Raw genomic sequence first — 22175 nt, 5'->3', positions numbered from 1 at the left:
GACACAGCATTTCAGCAGTCCAGACTGTACCCTGGGGAATGCCACATGGGCTGAAGCTCCCAGGTCTCTGAACCCCCAGTTGTCCAAAGATGGGGTGTGTGTGTGCATATAGAGATATTTAATTCTGCTTTTGAAATAACCAAATTGCAAAGTGGGCCCAAATCAGAGCACTGGATCTAAACACCTCAAACATTATCTGGGGCCTCATTCAAACAGGAATTGTTTTGGGGCAGTTCTCTGGCCTGCATTATGCAGGAGGTCAGAGTAGACAATCACATAGTCTCTTCTTTCCTTGGAATCTAGGAAGTGAACTCCAGATTTGAACTGCATGTTGGACCCGTCTTCCCCAGAGGTGTAACCCAAATCCCAGTGGTGGAGTTTGAAATCTAGGCGAAGTCTGAATTTCAGAGCTTGCCTCTAGCTCTGGTCATGAGGTTACAACAGGTGGGACCTGTTTGCTCTTATCCTCCCGTTCAGATCATTCATGGTGGTTTAGTTCAGAATGGAACCACCCTTGCAATCTCTAAACAGCAATCTGATTGGCGCAAACTAATTGCTCTGCTTGGGGTTGGCTGCTTACAAGATGTGGCGCAGCAGCATGAGCAGAGGCTGGGAAGGGATGGTTTCGCTCCAGACAATGTGATGGGATTTGCTTCACAGTGTGCAACCCTATCAGTCATACTGTGAAGTGACAGCAACCATGAAAGACAGAGAGACTGATCACAATGGGCAGCCAAAATTGAAGTCATTAGGCTTCCTAGCACTGAACTGTCACAAGGAAAGGCAGCAAGAGTGTCTGTGCATGGCCGTTTAATGGCAGACTGCTCCAGGACCCCAGCAAAAATGATATAAGGGGGAAATGAGAGAGAGAAGGTGGGGGAGGAAGGGAATATCTTTTATTTGAGCCACTTGTTGGTGAAAGAGACAAGCTTTCAACCTCACACAGAGGGAAGAAAATTTCAGTCTTCTGGGGAACAATGTTTCAGTGAGGAGGGTTTGTTTGTGCAAGATACTGCCCTGGTGTCCCCTCTCAGCAGAGCCTAGGTGCCTGCACATATCTGTTATTAAGTCAGTGGCACTGCAGCTGGTTTTGACAGCAACAACTAGGATAAGTCTCTAGCTAGAGAAGGGAAAAGAGGACAGAGCTTAATAAACAAGCAGAGATCAGAGCTCATCCTGGCAGGAACAGAGACGAAGGGGAGAGATGGGGAGGAGGAGATATTCACCTTTCACCTCATTGCTTAGAGAAACAGACTCCAGTGGCAGATATGTGACAAAGGAAGAATAAAGAAGAAATACAGGAAAGGGGGGCAGAATGGCTCCAGGGCCACGTATGTCAATTAAAAAAAAATAACCTCACCCAATCATCCTTTTTAAGAAGAATTTGCCTGCGCAGAATATTTGGCTCTGGGCAAATGGTGGCAGAGTCAGATCAGGGTGTTTCATGTTGCTAAGTTTACTGAACTAGGGTGACCAAATGTCCCAATTTTATAGGGACAGTCCTGATATTCAGGGCTTTTTCTTATATAGGTGCCTCTTACCCCATCCCGATTTTTCACATATGCTATCTGGTCACCCTATACTGAACTAACTTGAGGTCAAAGAGAGAGAAAATCTTACGTTAACTCCTGCAATTTAAACGTATGGGATGTGAAAGAGGTCAAATCACTGGAGACACACAGTTGCCACCTCGAACAGCAGTTTTCATGTAGAATAACTAGCACTCTGCTGGGATGAATTTAGTTTAGACTCATTGCATGGAAGAGATACACTTTTGCCATCTGTAACTAGATAGATTCTGTTAGCCTGTATAGTTGGTATCACACATGTATGATTGGTGCCATCTATGACAGGTGTCATGCCCTGGAGATATTGGGGGGCAATGGGGAAATAAACTAGCTGCTCCTAGATTAAGCCACAAGCAAAGCTCAAATAGCTATAAGAAGGGTGGAAACTGTATTCTCTTGGAATCAGTCAGGACCCATCAGTCCTTGCCAGCCCCCTCTCCCCTCATTCATCTCCAGAAGCCAAATGAGTGAGATGAATGGGCCAGCCCTGGCTGCTGAATCCCTGTACTGAGAGCAGGAGCCTTGTAACATGATGCACTTCTGTTGCTATGGCAATGGCAGTGTGGTTGCATAGCCAAGAGCTGGGGTGTTTTGCTCTGCTTTCCCGCCACCCCCATTTGCTTCCGACTATCGCATCAGCACCCCTGCGGCAGCAGAAATGCCCCGACCCAGCCTGACTGCAGAGTGACAGCATTTCATCAAGCAGTACAACACAGGGCAGAGTTTGTCACTCTCTCCTCCAGCCAAGGAATCAGAGTGCAATCCTAGGAGCAGACAGGATGCTCCAGGCTCAGGAGCCCATGTCTGTAAAGGGTCTTTGCAGTCTAACTCCACCACCATTGAGGCCAATGGGAATCGCTCCCATGGAACTGGGAGTGGAGTCCAGCCTTTGGTATCTACCGAGCCCCCTTTCAAACCACTTAACACAGGAAGTAAATATTGCTGTCCCTTTTTACAGATGGGGAAACTGAGGCACAGAGAGTAGCCATGCTCTGCAGTGTTATACAGAGTCTGTCTACACTGCAAGCAAAGGTGTAATTGTAGCATGGGTTGGCTTTAATCTAGCTGCCAAGGGTAACAATGATAGTGTAGCCACGATGGCACAGGCTTCAACATGGGCTAGCAGCCCGAGTACGAACCAGGCTCCCTGACCATCTTGTCCTCAGGATGTGTAGCTGCAGCCTGCATCGCCACGTCTACACTGCTATTGTTACCTGTGCTAGCCAGATTCAAGCTGGCACAGGTTTGCCCACCTGTGCTACCATCACATCTTCACTTTGCAGAGCAGACAGACCCTCAGACTGGGTAAATCCTGCTCTCCTTTCCCCCATGTAAATGCAGAACAGCTCTTACCCTGTTTGGGGTTTATATCAGTGTAGAAGAGCAGTTCAGCCCACTGAACCTGCACCCCAACCCCATGACCTCTCACCAGCTCAAAGACATCTGGTCCACAGGGCCACTTAGAGGACTCAGCTGCACCTACCTGTAGTGCAGGGAGGCGGCTTTGCTGATTGGGGATGACTTTTATTGAGACCGTCCCCTTGGCTTCTCTCTAGTGGATAGAAGGAAGGGGAAGAGAGAAGAGTTGGAGAACGTAGCTTCTAGATCAATCCAGAAACCAGCTCAACGCCCCCAGTGTGTCGTTAACCTCGGGGTGCACAGGCACTCCGCACTGACTCCAGGAAACCTACAGAGGGCTGGGACCGGGAGCCATGGTGGCAATATAGGGGAGCTGCCTTGTTTACTGAATGAAGAGCTGATGGAAGCTCAGCAGAGCCAGAATCACTGTTGCTAAAGGCTTTTGCGCTGTTGAAGCCACAGTGGCTAACTTAACTAACTCGGACCTAGAGCTGCATCCAGGTAGCCACACAGAGCAGAGTTTTGATCCTCTTTTAGCTTTAAAGGGGTCACCAGAATGAACTAGGAGAGAGAATTAAATTCACCCCATCTCTCCAGCCACAGAGAGGGTTCGGGGCTATAGGGCACTGACAGACCAGCCTGGGGAGAGGAGGGTAATTTGAACCAATTCTTCTTCCAACCCTTGAGACTTGCCCACCCTCTGTATTGCCATTGCCTTGTGAACCAGTTCAGGAGAGCAGGAAGAGGCAGGGCCGGTGCAACCATTTAGGCGACCTAGGCGGTCGCCAAGGGCACTGGGATTTGGGGGGCGCCATTTTCTTCAGCATCAGAGGGGTAGCCGTGTTAGTCTGGATCTGTAAAAGCAGCAAAGAATCCTGTAGTCCTTATAGACTAACAGACGTTTTGCAGCATGAGCTTTCATGGGTGAATACCCACTTCTTCGGGTGCAAGAAAGCTCACCCACGAAAGCTCATGCTGCAAAACGTCTGTTAGTCCATAAGGTGCCACAGGATTCTTTGCTGCATTTTCTTCAGCAGCGACCAGATCTTCGGCCGCCCTGGTCGCCGCTGGCATTTAGGCGGAGGGAGCTGGGGTAGGGGAGCGTGGGGCGGACCGCCTGCAGCAAGCGGGGAGGGGGCATGCAGGGGAACTCCCGGCCCCAGCTCACCCCTGCCCCACCTCCTCCCCGAGGAGGCCATGGCTGCTTCACTTCTCCTGCCTCCCAGGCTTGCGGCACCTACGCTGATTGGCACCGCAAGCCTGGTAGGTGGGAGAAGTGAAGCAGCCACGGCATGCTCGGGGAGGAGGCAGGGCAGGGGTGAGCTGCTTCACTTCTCCCGCCTCCCAGGCTTGCGGTGCCAATCAGCTTAGGTGCCGCAAGCCTGGGAGGCGGGAGAAGTGAAGCAGCGATGGTGTGCTCGGAGAGCTCGTGCACGGAGCAGGGATGAGCTGGGGTGGGAGGGGTGCCTCAGGGCGGAGGGTGGGGAGCTGCCACAAGGGGGTGCCTCAGGACAGAGGGGGGGGAGCTGCCGCGGGGGCGGGAGGGGGCGTCTCAGGGCGGGGGTGTGGAGGGGGTGTGTGCAAGGTGGAAGTTTCGCCTAGGGCACGAAACATCCTTGCACCGGCCCTGGGGAGAGGGATGGGAACTCAGGGAGATCAGAGGCTGAGACCAGTGGTGTTGGAATAATCCACAAACTCCAGACAGCCCTTCCCTGCTCCTTCCAGAAAGGGGATGAGCGACTCCTTGGCGCCTCTAACAGGCTGGAGTTTTAACCATGGACAAGGTGAGTGCTCAGGGTGCCCTGAGAGAGGCCCTTCTCTGAAGCTGGGCGGCCATCTACTGAATGGTGAAAGAGGATCATCGTGGCCCTAGCAGCTGGAAATCAGAGCCTGACTAAGCACCATCCCCCTAGTTCCCATGGCAGAGGGGGGTTCTGGTTTGACTGGATGGGGGCAATTTTAAATTAAAAAGACAATTGAACAACCCAAGCTCCACCACGGGTGCTGCATGCACAGCCCCATCCAGTGCTCTGAGTGGAGATGGCCTGCACTTGAGAAGTGGCCCGGCCTTTGAAGAGGCTCCAGTAGAAAGGGGAACAACAATAGTTCCTCCTAATGCAGGAGGTGTCGCAACATCTGCCGTGATTTGCATATTAAGAATGAATACAATCAAATCAGGCAACAGTGTGGTATGTGGCCAAATGAGTCATTCCTCAGGAGCAGCCTCCCAAAATACCTACCAGCATCTTCTGCAGCTGGTCGACGGAGTGGTTGCTCACACTTTGCCCATTGATTTCTACGATCTCATCACCCACATGAAGGGAGCCTGCCAGTGACGGGAGAAATTAACCCATGAAATGCACAAGCAAGCAAAATACAACCCCCCCAAATTCTGGATCGCAACCCTCCAGCCTGTTCGCAAGCCTCTAAGAGACCTCAGACCAAATGGCTTCTGCATTCACAATGCATAGGCATAGTTGCTTTGCAGCATGCAACCATCTCTTGCAATTTTACATCCAGATTGGCTCATTTAGCATGGTTCTACCAAGGAGTCATTGTGTGTGTCAGTGCACATGCATGCATATAAGCATGTGAAATACATACATGAGGGGAACTCCCTCCATACACACTCCTTTTTATTTATTTTTTTTAATTGATCAAAAACTAAAGCCATTCATACTAGCCTTTGATCTTGCATCATTCTGTAGTTTAGCTTGCAGTAAAAGCATTCTATTTTAGTGATATTCACAATGTTAACCAATATGTAATGTAAAGCTGAATGGTAACCTCATTGCACAGCCAAGTATATATAAACATTCTCTACCTTAAGTGCTCTCATTTTAGATATCTGTTCAGATAACAAAGGCTGGATTCTGATCTCAGACACACAGGGATAAGCCAGCACTCCAATGATGTCACTGGAGTTGGTCTTGACTTATTCTGGTGTGAGATCAGGATCAGGCTCTTGTTTTCTACATGGACCTATAAAGGCCTCTAAATGGACGCAAGGCCACCAAAGGGCACTCCTTTTGTATGTACAAGACATCTATTTTGCATGCAGTCACCACGCCATCTGCAGGTGCCAGAATAAAAAAAGGAAACAGTGCAAGTTCATTTACTTTGGCAACTTCTTTTTGTTTGCAGGACATTGGCACAGAAATTTTGCCTTGTCTGTGCATTTTAGCAACGGAAAAAAACATCCTTCAAAATCAGTGGGATCTGATCCCCACGGAGTGACAAAGAATCCATCAGCGAGATGAACACAAATGGTTTCTGGTTCTGTTTGTAGGCATGAGCTTAATGATTGGTCCTGCCCCATCTCCCCTCCCCCTTTTCCCAGCAGAGAACGTCCGGAAACCTCCAGGGCAGTGGTTCTCAAACTTTTCTACTGGTGACCCCTTTCACCTAGCAAGCCTCTGAGTGTGACACCCCCCCTTATAAATTAAAAATACTTTTTATATATTTAACACCATTACAAATGCTGGAGGCAAAGCGGGGTTTTGGGTGGAGGCTGACAGCTCACGACCCCCACATAATAACCTCACGACCCCGAGGGGTCCCGATCCCGAGTTTGAGAACCCTTGCTCTGGGGCATTAATGCAGCAGCCACATGTAAAGAGCAGAGGGAGGGGATACAAGAGATGGAGAAAGGGCACTGCTGATATAAATCAAATGGAAAATTCACCAGCACCATGGAACTGTTTAATCCCTTTGCACTGAAATGGCCCAGCTCCAAAGATGAAACTGACAGGCCCTATCCAGCACCAGGGTGGAAGGAAAGGGCTAAAGTCTCGGACTAAATGGAAGCCTTGTGTGTCTAGGTCTCAGTGAATGATGACTTCAGATTCTTGCCATTTGCTGTTACCTTGTCTATGTATCATGCCTCCATGGAGAATCCTGGCCACCATGCAGCTCTGCTTCTCATTCAACTTCAGCGTGATTCCCTGGAAAACAGGAAAATCTGTGACTGTCTATTACATATCTAGGGTGAGACACTCACTTCTCCAGGTAAAGTCCGTGCCTGGCCAGTATCCAAGACGGTCTGTCTCACTTCTCAGAGTCCTCTCCTGGCTCAATTCCAGCTGGGTTAATTTCCTCTTGGCAGAATAAATCAACAGCTGATGCAGCTTCCTCCCGGTCCCACTACACCCTGTGCAGCTCAGGCTCCAAGTGGGGTAGGCAGTGGCCAAAGCAGCACCCTTGTCCCAGTGAATCATCCCTACCCCACCCACGGACCTGGGAGCTGGACTGGATTGTCACTCTCACTGTGCATGTCAATGCACCAGTAGGTCTCACCCTGACCCCTGAGGCCTTAAGGGTTACCAAACTCTTGCCAGCTCACCATGGGTTCCTCGGTGACCTTCTCGAACTGGACCAGCCGGATCTTGCGCACCTCCCGGCTGTCCATGTGAGCTGGGCTGCCCAGCATGGCTGAGCCGTTGGTGTAGATGTCCTCAGTCACAGCGTTTGATGGATACACGACAGCCTATCAGGGCAAAGCACAGGCCAGGGTTAGGGACAGCACTGGAGGCCCTGCAACACGCCCTTCTGTGGGAGATGAGCCTGTCTGGAACTCCCCATGATGATCCCCAGGGGCTGTTGGTGGCTCTTCCCGTGTTCTGCTGAACCCCTCAGCCTCAAGATGCACTTTCTGGCCACACTACTGATGCTTCTCCTGTGAACAGAGCTGGTCAGGGAGCCGCCACCAAGCTGAAGAGCTGGGATTGCTGACCATCACTGCCCTTGGGAAGGCGAGGTCCAGGAGTGCTGGAAAAGCGACACTCCCAGCTCTCAGGAGGAAGCTGAGCCTTGTGTCACTCCACAGTGATCCCTGCTGGCCAGCTCAGGAGTAACATTAGTGGAGCTCATTCTAGCCCAGACAGCAGGTGGGGCCTGTGTCCAAGAGAGACGGGAGAGTAAAAAGAAAGAAAAAGAAACAAAGGACTTCAGCCAGAGAGAGACGAGCTTGATCCAAATGTCCAGCGTGTAAACAGAACTGGAGGCTTGGCAACACTTGAGAAAGGTAGCCAAAGGGTTCCCAGGAGCCTTCTGCAAGGTGTTCCAAAGCTTAATAAGACGGTGTGGCAGAATATTACAAGCCTACAGTTAAATGTCTGACAAAGTGGGTATTCACCCACGAAAGCTCATGCTCCAATATGTCTGTTAGTCTATAAGGTGTCACAGGACTCTGTTGCTTTTTTCTAGAGTTAAATGTTACTTTTTCCTCACATGAGAATCACTCCAGAGTAACTTCACTAAAATAAATAGAGTTACTCTGGATCCACACAAATGTAACTAGGAGCAGAACTCGGACTCTGGTTTCCATTAGTTTGAACCAACTCTCACCTCCAGTCCAAGCAACACAGCTGTCTGCAGGCTAAGCTCCTCACAGTACCCATTCTCCCCAGCACCCCACAGGGTTTTAAGCACTAAACTTTGCTGGATAAAACTGATGGATCACTGACACAAATCATAGCTGTTTCTCCACCCATAGATGCAACAACTCCATCTAGGAACCACCATGCCAAGAGCAGGCCTTCCAAAACTCACTCCACCAAGGAAGCATGAACCAGTGTACCCAGAGTTGTTCACACACATCGCAAGTCCTAGAGCTCACCTGTAACTCCTGCTGTCCCACCCGACAGCATATCCAGCTGGGACGGCTGTACAGCCCTCTCAATATCACAAATTAACAGGACTAGATGGAGGATATTTCTCGAGCAGCACATAAATGGTTAAAGAACTGATACCTGGGTCAGTAGGAAGCATGGGAACTACCTGAACTAGCTCCCACAAGGCCAGCTTTTGCAAACGTACCCCCCAGAGCAATCTAACATCTCCCCTGCCTGCCGGCGGGGTCATGCTTCATGGAAGGACCAGACCTGCCTAACCTCGGGCTTTTGGGGTTGCTTGTCAGGCTCCCCGATGGCCTCTCACAGCTCTAGGACTCTTGGTACCATTCTGGCCATGATCCACAGATGTCACAATTGCAGGTGCTGAAAGCTGTGAACAGCACATTGGATAGAGCAGAGGCGGGACAGAGATGGGTCCTGTCCAGGCAGCGCAGGAGAAAGGGTTTAAGCCCCACCACCAGCCAGAAACACTTGATTTTCCCAATTTAACAACAGTTACAAATGAGCTGGCTGTTGGATGGCAGTGAGAACGTGGGGGGTGCGGGGGGGAGGTGTTATTTGCAGCAGGAAATTGGAAAGGTGGAGAGATTCTCAACAGCATTCTCACTCCCCATGACCGACCTGGTCCCAATACAGTGATGCTTTCCACTGGCCAATAAGCAGATGGGAAGAGGAACCATCCCAAAGCCAGGTTGCAGACCATGTGTGTGAAGCTCGGGAGACTTAATCATCCCTTGGCCAGAGGATCTTACACAAAGCATCAGTAGAAATCTATAAACAGCAGTGGGCCAGATTCCTCCTGGGACAAAGTGGGCCCGACTCCACCAAAGTTGATGCAATGACACCACTTAGGCCCTTGGCCAGTATGCCGAGGGATGCTGGGAAATAAGCTAGGCACACAGGATTTCACCCAGAGTGCATCTTGCAAGTGCCAGGGGCCAGTGGCACCTCATTTCAGCCCTGCAGCCTCTTTCAGTTCCAGTCTTGGGCCCCACTCAGCCCGGTCAATGCTCTTCAGTCCTGACCTGCAGTTCCCCCTGCTACTCCAGTCCATATCCCTGCAATGAGCCCTGCTTGGGAAGCTCACTGCTGACCTGCAGCCCCTGCTATCCCATGCTGGGCCCCAATGACACATCCATTGGCAGTGAGCTTGTCAGACATCCCTCCCCCCCTCCCCAGCTGGCACTATACAACCATCCTCTTTAGCCAGCCCCCAGCACTGGCTAGGGTAAAGCAAACACCCCTAGCTGTTCCAGAGTAGATATTAGTCCACTGATTTTACTGCTTCAGGAAAAATTAATGAGCTGCAGAGAGCAGCCCTGGCCAGGACCAAGCCCATTAACCTCTTCTGGTGCTGAGGTGGCAACATGCATTCATGGTTAATACGTAGGCAACCCTGGCTCCTTGCAGCAGGGGCTACAGAAAGGACATGTGTGTGAGGCCTCCTATGTCAGGATACGTCAGAAGACTGATGATCATGTTCCCCATCCTACAGGAGCTCAGATCAGGAGTCTTGGCCAGCTCACACAGGAAATGATTGTGGCTCATCAGTTTTACTCCTGTACTCGTGATTTTGCATGTTGTATCACGTCACATGGAATTAATGCAGCCTGCCCCTGTTGCATGCAGTCTCTAGCATCCTCCGAGGTCCTGCTCTCCCACCGGACCCTGGGAGGAGTCCAAGATGGTGGCCAGTTGCTCAGACCATGTGAAGCACTTTGCTTGTGCCCCAGGATCTCACAGAACCCCAACAAATTACACCAGAGTTTAAAAAGAGACGGCATAGTATAATCTTTTCAAGAAGCCAGCAGGCTGCCGACTAACCACTCTACATTCCAGGAGAAGCAAGTATAACTGACCCTGCTTGGGCTATGATCAGGATTTGAACTCGAGATCTTCAGAAGCATGAGCCTCTGCCACTTGAATTACAGGAATAACTCCCCTAGATTATAGCAGTAGTAGACTCTCATCTTCTTATGTGGGCCAGCCACTAGGGGAAACAAAGACACACACTGTGTTAGTGTGCGATACAGAACCTCTCTGGGACAAATCTGAGACAGAGATCACCATGTGCCTTACTCTTATATCTATTTGTCTTAGGACATTTCTGCTCTGAACTCAAAACGTCTCTTTGACCAGCTGATTCAGCCACCACCACTGCTCTGCTCCACTCCACCCACCCTCAGTCCCAGCTGCAAAGCACATTCAGAAAACACAGGATCAGACTTTGGTGAGAAATTGTTTCTCTCTAGTTTCCTTGATTTTTGGTTATTTTTTTCGTTTTTAAACTGACTTTGGATTCCTCTGCAACTTATCTGACACCTTGCCTGCACCCTCCCCTCCTTTCACCTTAGGGTAGACACTAAGGCAGGGGTCGGCAACCTATGGCACGCGTACCAAAGATGGCACGTGTGCCAATTTTTAATGGCACGCTGGGGCCTGCCGGGGCCCCAGTGTGCCATTAAAAATCCTGCCGATGCGGCAAGCTGCAGGGTCCGTGCTCCTGGGCTGGAGTGCTGGGCCCAGCGCAGCAAGCCGCCGGACCCTCCCCCGCCTTCCCCTGGAGCCCTGCCGCTGCGCACAGTGCTCTGGGGGTCGGGGCTGCGCGCTCCCGCGGGGCAGCGTTTGGCTCCGTGGGGAGGAAAAGACGCTCACCGGTCATCCAGAGCCCCGCCGCCGCACGCAGCCCCGCCCCGCTCTGCCCCTCAGAGCGCTGTGCGTGCAGCGGCAGGGCTCCGGATCAGCGGTAACCCAGCGGGTAAGGGGTCCGGGTCTGAGGGGGGGGGAGGGTTGGATAAGGGGTGAGGGCAGTCAGGGGACAGGGAGCAAGATGGGTTGGATGGGAGGAGTGGGATCCCAGAGGGGTGGTTAGGGGCAGGGGTCTCTGGAGGGGGCAGTCAGGGAGCTGGGGGGGGGGTTGGATGGGGCATGGGAGTCCCGGGGTCTGTTAGGGGATGGGGGGGGATAGGGAGCAAGGAGGGTCCTGGGGAAGCAGTTGGGGGGGGGGGTGTCTCTGGAGGGGATGGTCAGGGGACAAGGAGCTGGGGGGGTTGGATGATTCGGGAGTTCGGGGGGGCTATCAGGAAGTAGGGGTGTGGAGAGGGGTTGGGCAAGCAGAGAGGAGGGGGGCGTTGTATGGGTCCAGAGTTCTTGTCAGGGGATGGGGAGTGGTTGTATGGGTCATGGGAGTCCAGGGGGTTCTGTCTGGGTGCGGGGTTGTGGATAAGGGTTGGGGCAGTCAGGAGGCAGTCAGGGGACAAGGGGCAGGGAGGCTTAGATAGGGGGTGGGGTCCCAGAGGGGGTAGTTGGGACAAGGAGCAGGGGGGGGCAGTCACCCAGCCCTCTGCCCTGAGCCCTCCCCCCCACACACACACAGCCCTCTGCCTTGAGCCCTGCACAACCCCCCCAGGCCCCTGCCCTGATCCCTGTACCACCCAGCCCTCTGCTGACTCCTTCACCCCCCCGCATGACCCCAGCCCTGACTCTGGCACCCCCACACATACCCAGCCCCCCTACCCTGACACCTGCACCCCCCTCACATGTGCCTAGCCCTCTGCCCTGACTCTTGCACCCCCCATATCCCATGCACCCTGCACATCCCCATCCCTGCCCTGAGCACCAAACGGGAGCTCCTGCACCCCCACTCACATTCCCACCTGCACCCCTCACACCAAATGGGAGCTGCCCAGGTAAGTGCCCCCACACCCAAACCTCCTGCCCCAACCCTGAGCCTCCTCCCTCATTCTAGCTCCTGGCCAGACCCTTCACCCCCAGCCCTGTGTTCGGTCCACTCCCACCCTCAGCTCAGTGCAGAGAGAGGAAGAGAATAGGCCAGAACCAAGGAGAAGGTAGGTACCCACTGTATGTGGGCAGGGCTGGGACCCCAGACCGGCAGCGGGCTGAGCGGGTCCGGTAGTCGGAATCCCGGCTGGCAGGAGCCGGCGGATGGAACCCCTGAGCAGCTCAGCCCACTGCCGGTCTGGGGTCCCGGCTGCCAGCCCCGCACAGCCCGCTGCCGGTCTGGGGTTCTGGCTGCCAGACCCTTCCCAGCTGGGGTCCTGGCTGCAGGTCCCACTCAGCCCACTGCCAGCCTAGATGAACAGAACCCCAGACCAGCAGTGGGCTGAGCGGGCCGGCGGTGTAAGATCAACATTTTAATTTAATTTTAAATGAAGCTTCTTAAACATGTTGAAAACCTTGTTTATTTTACAATACAACACTAGTTTGTTATATAATATATAGACTTGTAGAGAGAGACCTTCTAAAAAACATTAAAATGTATTACCGGCATGCGAAACCTTAAATTAGAGTGAATAAATGAAGACTCGGCACACCGCTTCTGAAAGGTTGCCGACCCCTGCACTAAGGACATGTCTACATGGGGAAAGGTTTGCAGGTTATACCAGCATCAAAGTGCCATTGCTGGTATCGCTTATGGTTAAGGGTATGATTTAGTCACGGGTATTTTAATAAAAGTCATGGACAGATCACGGGCAAGAAACAAAAAAATCACAGGCCATGACCTGTCCATGACTTATACCATAAATATATACCTGACTGAATCTTAGGGGGTGAAGGACGCTCTGAGGGGGGAGAGCCTGTGCACCAGCTGTGGGGGCCTGCTGTTGCTCCCACCACCACCTAGGTGGGAGCCCCGGAGGGCCCACTGCCGATCTGGCTGCCACCAGGGATGGCGGGGGAAGACCCAGGGCCAGCTGCTGCTCTGGGCACCCCAAGATTGCTGAGCTGTGGCTGCTCCCGCCACCCCTGGGACTGCTGCTCAGGTGGTCCCTGGGGCCAGTCACATCAGCCGCTGCTCAGGCGGTTCCAGGGGCCAGCTGCCCAGGGCTGACAGAGCAGCGGCTGGCTTCAGAGCCATTCCAGCAGCAGCCAGTGTGGTTGTCCCCAGGGCCGCCCGAGGAGCTGTCCCCAAGGCAGCTGCTTGGGCGACCCTGTGGTCAGCCACACAGGCCGCTGCAGACGTCACAGAGGTTGCAGGAAGTCATGGATTCCGTGTCTTCTGCAACCTCCATGACAAACAAGAAGTCTTACTTATGGTTGGTGAATGAAATAAGCGATACCAGCAGAAGCATTTTTTTTAAACCTGTCTACACTGGCTTCTGCCAGTTAGAATAATAAATCACACTTGAATTGGCATTGCTAGTGTAGACTGGGCCTGTTTTGGAACCAGCCTTGTACACAGAGAATGCAGAGTCAGTTGGGTGCAGCTTCCTGTCTTCAAGAGCATGTGTGTGGGGATATAGCAACTTCTCTCCCTCCACCACACACACACACACACACACACTTCACATTCATCTCCACTACAAAACCACAATGCAATTCAGCATGCGCTGGCAGATGCTGGACAAAAGGGGCTAGGGGCTGCAATAGCAAGGGTGGGGAGGCAAACTGCAGGCCTAAGGTGCACAGGCAAAGCTGTGTGGGGAGTAGAGAGCTCTAGTGGGAGATGGGAGCTGCAGGTCAGGTTTGAGGGGCATTGGTGGAGCTGTTTTGAGTGCTAGGACTGGAATGGTTGGGGGGGGAGGAGGGAGGGAATGGCTGTGGGTCAGGTTTGAGGCATGTTGCCAACTCTCATGATTTTACCACGAGCCTGGCGATACGGCGATATTGGGTGCCTTATTCCAAGTCCCAGCTCCTGGAGTGATGTGCTTAGGTGAGAATCTGAGGTTTCATTTAAAAAAGAATGGACGTTTCTAACCCCCACGGTCAAAGAGAAGAGCTTGGAAATCGAATCTGAATGCATCCTAAAGGCTCAGAAACTAAATGCAAGAAAATGAACCGAAACAGTATTGTTTTTAAAAACAAATCTCATGAATTTTACACCAATCCTGTGACTCAGAGAAGGAGCCTGACTTATGATTTCTGTACATTTGGAGTTGGCCATGCTGCATTGGAAGAGCTGGGTGAGGTGTCTAGGGCTGGCATAGCAGGGTGGGGTGGGGCGGGACGGGACATGCTTCAGGACTGAGGTGCACTGGGGGACATACTATGGGGTGATGCTGCAGATCAGGTCTAGGGTGAATCAGCAGAGCCACACAAAGACCCCCAGACTGGAACCAAGAAAGATACAAAGCTGCCCTGACAGAACTGGGGGCAGAATCCATCACTGGAATAGCAGGCAGTGCAAATCAGGACTATGGTGCATTGGCAGAACTGTGCAGATGCCAGGGTCAGGATTGCAGGGCATCGGCAGAGCCAGATAGGACACCAGATTTATTGAAAGAAGTTATCTTCTCCTAGAAATTAAAAAGAGCTGAACAGGTTGCTCCTGCCAAATTTGTTAAATACATTCAGACTACGGATCCTGCAGCCAAGCCTCAGACCCAGGTTGTGCACGTGGCTGTTACAAGCCCCAGGAAAGCCTGGGCTTTTGGTGGAAGGGAGAACAGCTAGAATATCAGGTAGGGGGCTGGGTCTGCAATCCAGGCTGGGGAGACAGAGGGACAACCAGATGCTCATGGGCGGCGGGTGAACCTCCCCTTCAGGGAGACTATCCCCTGGCCTTCCCCCTTCTGCCTGAGGCACTGCCCGCTGGAGCCCTGAGGGGGCTCCCCCCATGGCTGGAGGAGCCCCCGCCAGCCTCAGGGGACGGGGGGGGGGCCTCAGGGTGGAGCATGGGTGAGGACACAGCCTGGGTTGGGGGAGACTTAGCCTCCCCTGGCCTATGATACCCGCCGCCCATGCAGACGCTTCTGGATTCAGGGAGCAGACAGACGGCGGGAGACAAGGAAAGACACATGGTGAAATTGCCCTGGGCCACTGGAGAGAGGAGGGGGAACAGACCTGTTCTGAGTCAGAGAGCAGACATGCTGCTCCCTGTTTGCCTTCTCCAGCAGAGCTGGCAGGGACCTTTGGGAAGCTGGAGAAAGTCTCACTCTGGCCCCGGCCAGAGTTCAAAGTGCCTCCAGAGGAGCAGAGTCAGCATGGCTTCCCCTCTTATCCCTCCTTGGCTTCCTCTGCACATATGACACAGCACGATTCCAGTACATCAGCAGCCCTCAAACGCCAGGCTCAGCAAAGCAGCACATTCCAGTCAGCTGAGCTCAGGCACTGTCACAAAGGTTGGGGCAGCCTAGGAACCTCCGCTCCTCCGACCTTTGCTTTCAGCTGAGGAATGGACAAAACACTCTGTCCAGGAGGTGACTGATAGCAGTGAATCAGCCACCCTGGTGGCATACTCAATATGGTCACTGGCTGGCTATGACTGACTGTCCTTTATACAGGCCTTTTATCCAGACAGTCCATCAGACTGCATGGGGCAAAAGCAAACAATCTGCATTTGAATACAGCTCAGTGAAAATGTCTATGCCTAGGAACAAAGCATGCAGGCCACACTTACAGGCTGAGGAACTCTATTCTGGAAAGCTGTTACTCTAAAAAAGATTTGGGGGTCATGGTGGATAATCAGCTGAACAGGCGCTCCCAATGTGACGTGGTGGCCAAAAGGGCTAATGCTAGCCTGGGATGCATCAACAGGAGAATCTCAAGTAGGAGCAGGGAGGTTATTTTACCTCTGCATTTGGCCCGGGTGCGACTGTTGCTGGAATCCTGTGTCCAGTTCTGGTGCCCACAATTCAAGAAAGATGTTGATCAATTGGAGAGGGATCAGAGAAGAGCTACGAGAACGATTAAAGGATGAGAAATCAAGCCGTACGGTGACTCATGGAGCTCAGTCTATTTAGCTTAAAGAGAAGGTGAAGGTGTGACACGATCATAGTGTTTGAGTAAGGCTGCAAATCTTTCACGGAGGTCATGGAAGTCACAGATCCCAGGACTTTCTGTGACCTCCATGACTTCCAGCAGCTGACCCCAGGGCCACTCCAGCAGCTGGGGCCAGCAGCACCAGCCGCTGCTCCAGCGGCCCCAGGCAACTGGTCCCAGGCACTGCCCTGGAGCAGTAGTCTGGGAGCAGCAGCAGCGCCCCAGGCTGCCCCTGCCCAGAGGAGCAGCAGCGGTGGCGGAGCCCTGGGCCACCCCTCAGAAGCAGCAGCGGCAGCAGGGCTCCGAGCTGCCCCCAACCCCCAGGAGCAGCAGTGTCCACTGGAGCACTGCCATCCCCTTACCCCAAGCAGGTAAGATTTAGTTAGGGGTATTTTTAGTAAAAGTCACAGAAAGATCATGGGCTGTGACTTTTTGGTTATTGCCCATGACCTGTACATGACTTTTACTAAAAATACCCGTTACTAAATCGTAACCTTATCTATGAGTACCTATATGGGGGACAAATATTTAATCATGGGCTCTTCAGTCTAGCGGAGGAAGGTCTAACCCGATCTAATGGCTGGAAGCTGAAGGTAGACAAATTCGGGCTGGAAATAAGGGGTAAATTTTTAACAATGAGGGTAATTAAACAAGGGAACAATTTATTGAGGGTTGTGGTGGATTCTCCAGCAATGCCAATTGTTCAATCAAGACTGGATCTTCTTCCAAAAGATCTGCACTAGAAATTATTTTGAGGAAGTTCTCTAGCCCATACTATACAGAAGGTCAGATTAGGTGATCATAATGGTCCCTTCTCACCTTGGAATCTATGAAACTTTATGAACACTCAAATACAGTGGATCATTTCACTTCCCACTGAAATGCAGCCACCAGAGTTACGAACTTACTGGTCAACCACAGCCCTCATTTGGAACTGGGAATACGCAATCAGGCAGCAGCCGAGACAAAAAAAAAAAAAGGCAAATTTAGTACAGTGCTGTGTTAAATGTACAGTACTAAATAAATAAAGAGAAAGTTTAAAAAAAGATTGACAAGGTAAGGAAACTGTTTCTGTGCTTGTTTCATTTAAATTAAGATGGTTAAGAGCAGCATTTTTCTCCTGCTGAGTAAAGTTTCAAAGCTCTGTTAAGTCACTGTTCAGTTGTAAACTTTGGAAAGAACCAGAATGTTTCGTTCAGAGTTACGAACAGCCTCCATTCCGAGTTGGTGCTGCCGATGAAACAGAAGCACTAAGCACTAAGGGATCGTGTGTAATGGCCTTACCGGGCCTGACTGGGTTAGGGGAATGTGACCATAGGGACAGTGCCACAGCCTGCTCAGTGTAAACCTCCTGCCTAGCACACACACGCAGCATTGTTGTTCTGAAGCTTTGGCCTTGTGTAGCCTGTGACCTCTCGACCCTTCGAGAGTCAGGGCGATGAGGGTCTGGCAGAGCGGGCTGCTTACGCAGGGCTCTCAAATCCCTCTGAGGGAGAGGAAACATCTGCAGGAGGGCTCAGAGTTCAGGAGCACTGCGAGGAGCCAGCTGAAGTTAAAATACAGACTTAACGCCAGCTCAGCAGAATCCAGGAAGAGAGAATGTGGGTTACTGCTGTATTTCACTGGAAATGGGATCCAGGTCAAGTCAGAGCCCAGGGTCTGGGACAACACAGCTCCTGAGCTCAGTGCAATAGCTGTGTAATGGGTGGCAAAGGAGGAAGCACTAGGAGCTGCTACTCTGTACAAAGTGGCCTTGATGGTGCTTAGCAAATGGGCCACCCTGCATTGGGCACGCTGATGGAAACGTGCCCTGCTAGGACTACATGTTCCAAGGAATGGGGGGAGCAGTGCATCCACTCAGCCACCAGATGTACCAACCCCGCCCCCAGCATCCCATTGAGAGCAACACAGAGCAACCAGATCACCCCCGGGATCTGGACCCAAGCTCTGGAGTGTCTGAAATCCAAACCTGAATTTTGCAGTGGGCCCCCATTTCTAAAATGGGCTGAACCCAGACCCCGGCTGGAGAGGGGAGACTCCTTGGAAAGGCCAAAGAACTCTCATCCCTCCAGGTCACACGGGTCCTGGGGGAGGGGAGGTGCAAGCAGCCCCAGCTTAGCAAAGGAGGCCAAGCTCCTCCAGCCAAATGCTGCTAACCTTGCAACAGCAGGCAGGGAACACACTGGCAGGTGATCAAACATTAACTTCACAGCAATTAGATCATTTGAACAGCCATCATCCTTGTCCAAAGATCAACCAGCATGGTACGCTTTGCTAACGCCTGGCCCCCTGAAAGGGGATAAGGGCCATCTACCTCCATTACCTGCTTCACTCTCGGTTACTTCTTCAGGTCAACTTTGAAAGACCAGGTGACCCAAGGGAAGCCCTGACTAACAAGGCAGATATAAAGTCACCCAGCAGAAACCCAAGGGCGCTGCTGGCTCTCTGCCCACTCCAGGCTGGCACAGGGACCCAAGGAAACAGCTGTGCAGCAACAAAAGAGGTCAAAGACACACAAAGACCTAGGTCTCTCTCTAGGGTTCCCCTCCAGGCAGGGATCACTGCACAGCCAGCTGCAGACAGGAGGCAGGCTCCACTGCACAAGTCTACTCCCTTCACAGCACCCTCACCGCTGCCTCATTGCAACAGGCCATGGCCACACACAGACACCGTAGCTGTCAGCCAGCAGCCCTATCAGGCACTGGGAATTAAACTACCATGCGGGGGATGGATGGTGTTGCTCAGGGGATGGTTAAAGGGACACAGAGACCTTCGCACTGAGCTCCCCAGTTCAAACCCAGCACAGGCCAGTGGAGGCTGGAAGATGCTGCCAGGGGTTTTTGGTGGATCCCAGTCCAGGGCCATATGAACCAAGCACCCTGCAAACCAGCAACACCACTGGCACATCAGACCATAAGAACGGCCATGCTGAGTCAGACCAGTGGTCCATCTAGCCCAGTATCCTGTCTGCCGACAGCGGCCAGTGCCAGGTGCTTCAGATGGAGTGAACAGAAGAGGCAATCGAGTGATCCATCCCGTCATACTGTCCCAGCTTCTGGCAGCCAGAGACTTGGGGACACCCAGAGCATGGGGCTGTGTCCCTGCTCATCCTGGCTACTAGCCATTGAGGGACCTATCCTCCACACATGCCCCCTTCACAGCAGCCCCAGCAGATGCCAAGGAACAAATGGACAATGGAGACAGAACTTCCCTCTTGCCGGAGCCCCCCGGCTCAGCGCTGAGGCATGCTGGCAGGGCAAGGTGGCTGGGGGAAGCCTGGCCCCTGTGCTCTACCCTAGTGAATAAGGAAAGACATTCTGCCTCCAGGAGCCTCCTCTTGCCTTCTGCCGGATACAAATAATCCTCCTGGGGAGCCACTCAGATCCCAGGGCTGCCAACCTGGCACCTTTCTCCATCAGCCCCTGCACATTTCAACAAGAGACACAGCCCAACAGCCAATCATCCCAGAATCCCGGCCTCCACCTGGGACAGAGGGCAAGGGCAGAGCCCCAACACCAACCTCCGCTCCCTCTAGCAGAGGGCCACTGTTCCGGCCCAGTCTCACAAGCCGAGTGTGTCAATAGCACAACCCAACTAGTCTCTCCTGCCCCTCCCCAACATCCCCGTGGCACCCTCTATCTGTGCGCAAAGACAGCAGAACCTCCCCACACCTTACCCTGCCATCTGGTTACTGATAAGGGGTTACTTGGAGGCACAGGACCCTTCCAAAGGGCCAGTGCTTCACAGCCATCTCCTGTGTCTGCAGGTGACTGCAGCAGGAAGGCTTTGGCAGACTGGGACAGAGGGCTCCGTGGTTTCACGGGTCGAGAGGTGGAAAGAGCACCTGGCTGCAGTGTACGATCCAGTAACTAGAGAGAAAAGAGGAGGTAGCATGGAGTCAGGAGAAGCCATGGAGACCCCACCAATATGGCCATAGCAGTAAGCACAGGTGAAAGGGTTAAGCGTCAGTGCACGAGGGGCCAGGGACCCTCTCCCTTCGCCACTCCCACCCAGTACTGGGATCCAGCGGGGAGCCCATTGCGATTGAATTATTATTTAAAGCACTGTCAATTAAAAAAAGCATTGCAATGAGGGCAAAACTGCCCATTTTGAACTTTTTGGAACAGAACATTTCAATTTTCCTTTTCGAAATGACTTTTCATTGCAATTTGCTTTTATTCTGAAAAATAGTATGAAATTTTTAAAGATGCAAAATTGGAATGCTTTGATTTTGTCAAAACAAAACATTCCGATCGACGCAAAGCGATTTTTTTCCCAGAATTTCAGTTCACAAGGAATTTAGATTTTTGTTATTTTTATTTTTGATCCAGAAGAGAAGACATTTTGAAAGCGCGAAACTCCCCTTGAAATACCCAGTTTCTCCACAGCCCTACCCATCACCCAACCTCAGAATTTCTGGCCTAAGAGCTTTGACATTGGCTTAAGTGGAAGCAGGATGAGTCCCTTGAATGCATTTGAGGTTGGCTCTGTTATTAGTATTTTACAAACATTTTCTCACTGTATCTTCAAATGCCCCATGGAAAGTTTGTGATGGGTGGTGGTGGGACTTAGGGAAACGTACACGTGTGTGATAGGGCTGGAGTGATTTTGCATTAATTTGTATTGCAACAACCCAGTCCCCTGTTCCCAGAGAGCAATCTTGACTCCAGGGTGGTCAGGCTTGCTACAGAGAAGATTTCATAAACACTGTCAAAACAAAGGGAGAGAGGAACAATCCATTTACTCCATTTGACCAGAGTTTAGAGTGTGGGGCAGTTACAGAGGTCCAGACCCTCAGGTGCCTAAATACCTTTGAAGATCTGGGCTAGACAGCTTCATAAATGGGGGGAGGACTGCAGCTTTGCACTGTCAGAGATGGCTCCAAGACTGTACGGCTGGAGACTTTTCCATCGCCTGAAGTCCTAAGGGTCTATCTACACTTGGAGCTGGAGGTGCAATTCCCAGTTTGGGGCGACATACCTGAGGCTACCCTTGATTTTCAGCACACTGGCTCCATCACAGCTTGTGCGAGTATCTCTCCACAAATTGGGAGTTACAGCCCCAGCTCGAAGTGTAGATGCACCTTCAGATTCTAACAGAGCGCCTGTAACTAGCCATACACTCAGCATTTTCTCCATTTCTTTGAAGTGCTAGGTCTTGGTGACTAGGCAGTCTGATTCGTGGGCTCAGAAATACATAGCCCCCTCCTGGCGCTGTTTTACGAAGGCCTGTCCCAAATGTCCTGATACACATCAGGAGACCTTTAAGAAAAAATAGAAGAGCCCTGTGCCATCCCAGCTCACCATCAGCCCTGCTGTTTATGACTTTCACCCTCCAGCCTCACACAGCTTCTTCAGATTTCACAAGACCAATTGCATGTCCCTTGTGTCACTCTCTAGCTGTGGCTCCTAAAGGGTTAAAGACACTCTGATGCAGAACAGGGCATAAAAAGGAAAGACTGGGGAGCAGACTCATAGTGGGTATAAACTGTCACAGCTCCACTGAAGTCTATGTGGGCGCAACAATTTACACCTGCTGTGGAGTCAGCTGTGGGATTCCAGGCTGGTGAGATGGGGGGCACGAAATGTGAAAAGTTTCTTTGGTTTGACTGAAGTACCAAATCCCATCTTACACACAAGATCATTCAGCTTTCCTCACGGTGCCAGATTTCAGCCACCAAAAAGAGAGAGAATCCAAAGTTCCGGATGAAAGCTCACATTTAACTCACTCATGATGGGTGGTTGTGTTTCTTTCTATTGCTTTATTGCACAACAGGGTGGGTTAAGGATAAAGTTTCAGTCTGGTCTCCAATTTCCTCCCTGCTTTTGTGGGTTTAAAAAGAGAAGCAGTCATTGCTCAACTGTACAGCTTTGCAGCCTGAAAGCTGCACACC

General features: G+C 51.9%; 1 protein-coding gene across 1 annotated transcript in view; it reads right to left on the bottom strand.

Annotated features, from left to right (window-relative positions):
• The window catches only part of MPP1 (MAGUK p55 scaffold protein 1), a 44413-nt gene that overhangs the window by 19759 nt on the left and 2479 nt on the right, over positions 1-22175 (bottom strand). The window contains exons 2-5 of the mRNA XM_045029660.1: positions 7270-7413; positions 6793-6871; positions 5168-5253; positions 3052-3120 (exon numbers count right to left, since the gene is read on the bottom strand). Coding sequence (XP_044885595.1) covers positions 3052-3120; positions 5168-5253; positions 6793-6871; positions 7270-7413 — 378 coding nt within the window. The remainder of the gene's footprint in view (positions 1-3051; positions 3121-5167; positions 5254-6792; positions 6872-7269; positions 7414-22175) is intronic.

Source organism: Mauremys mutica, chromosome 9 (genome assembly GCF_020497125.1).
Source record: "Mauremys mutica isolate MM-2020 ecotype Southern chromosome 9, ASM2049712v1, whole genome shotgun sequence".
Lineage (NCBI taxonomy): Eukaryota > Metazoa > Chordata > Testudines > Geoemydidae > Mauremys > Mauremys mutica.
This window is presented reverse-complemented; position numbering and strand designations above follow the sequence as displayed.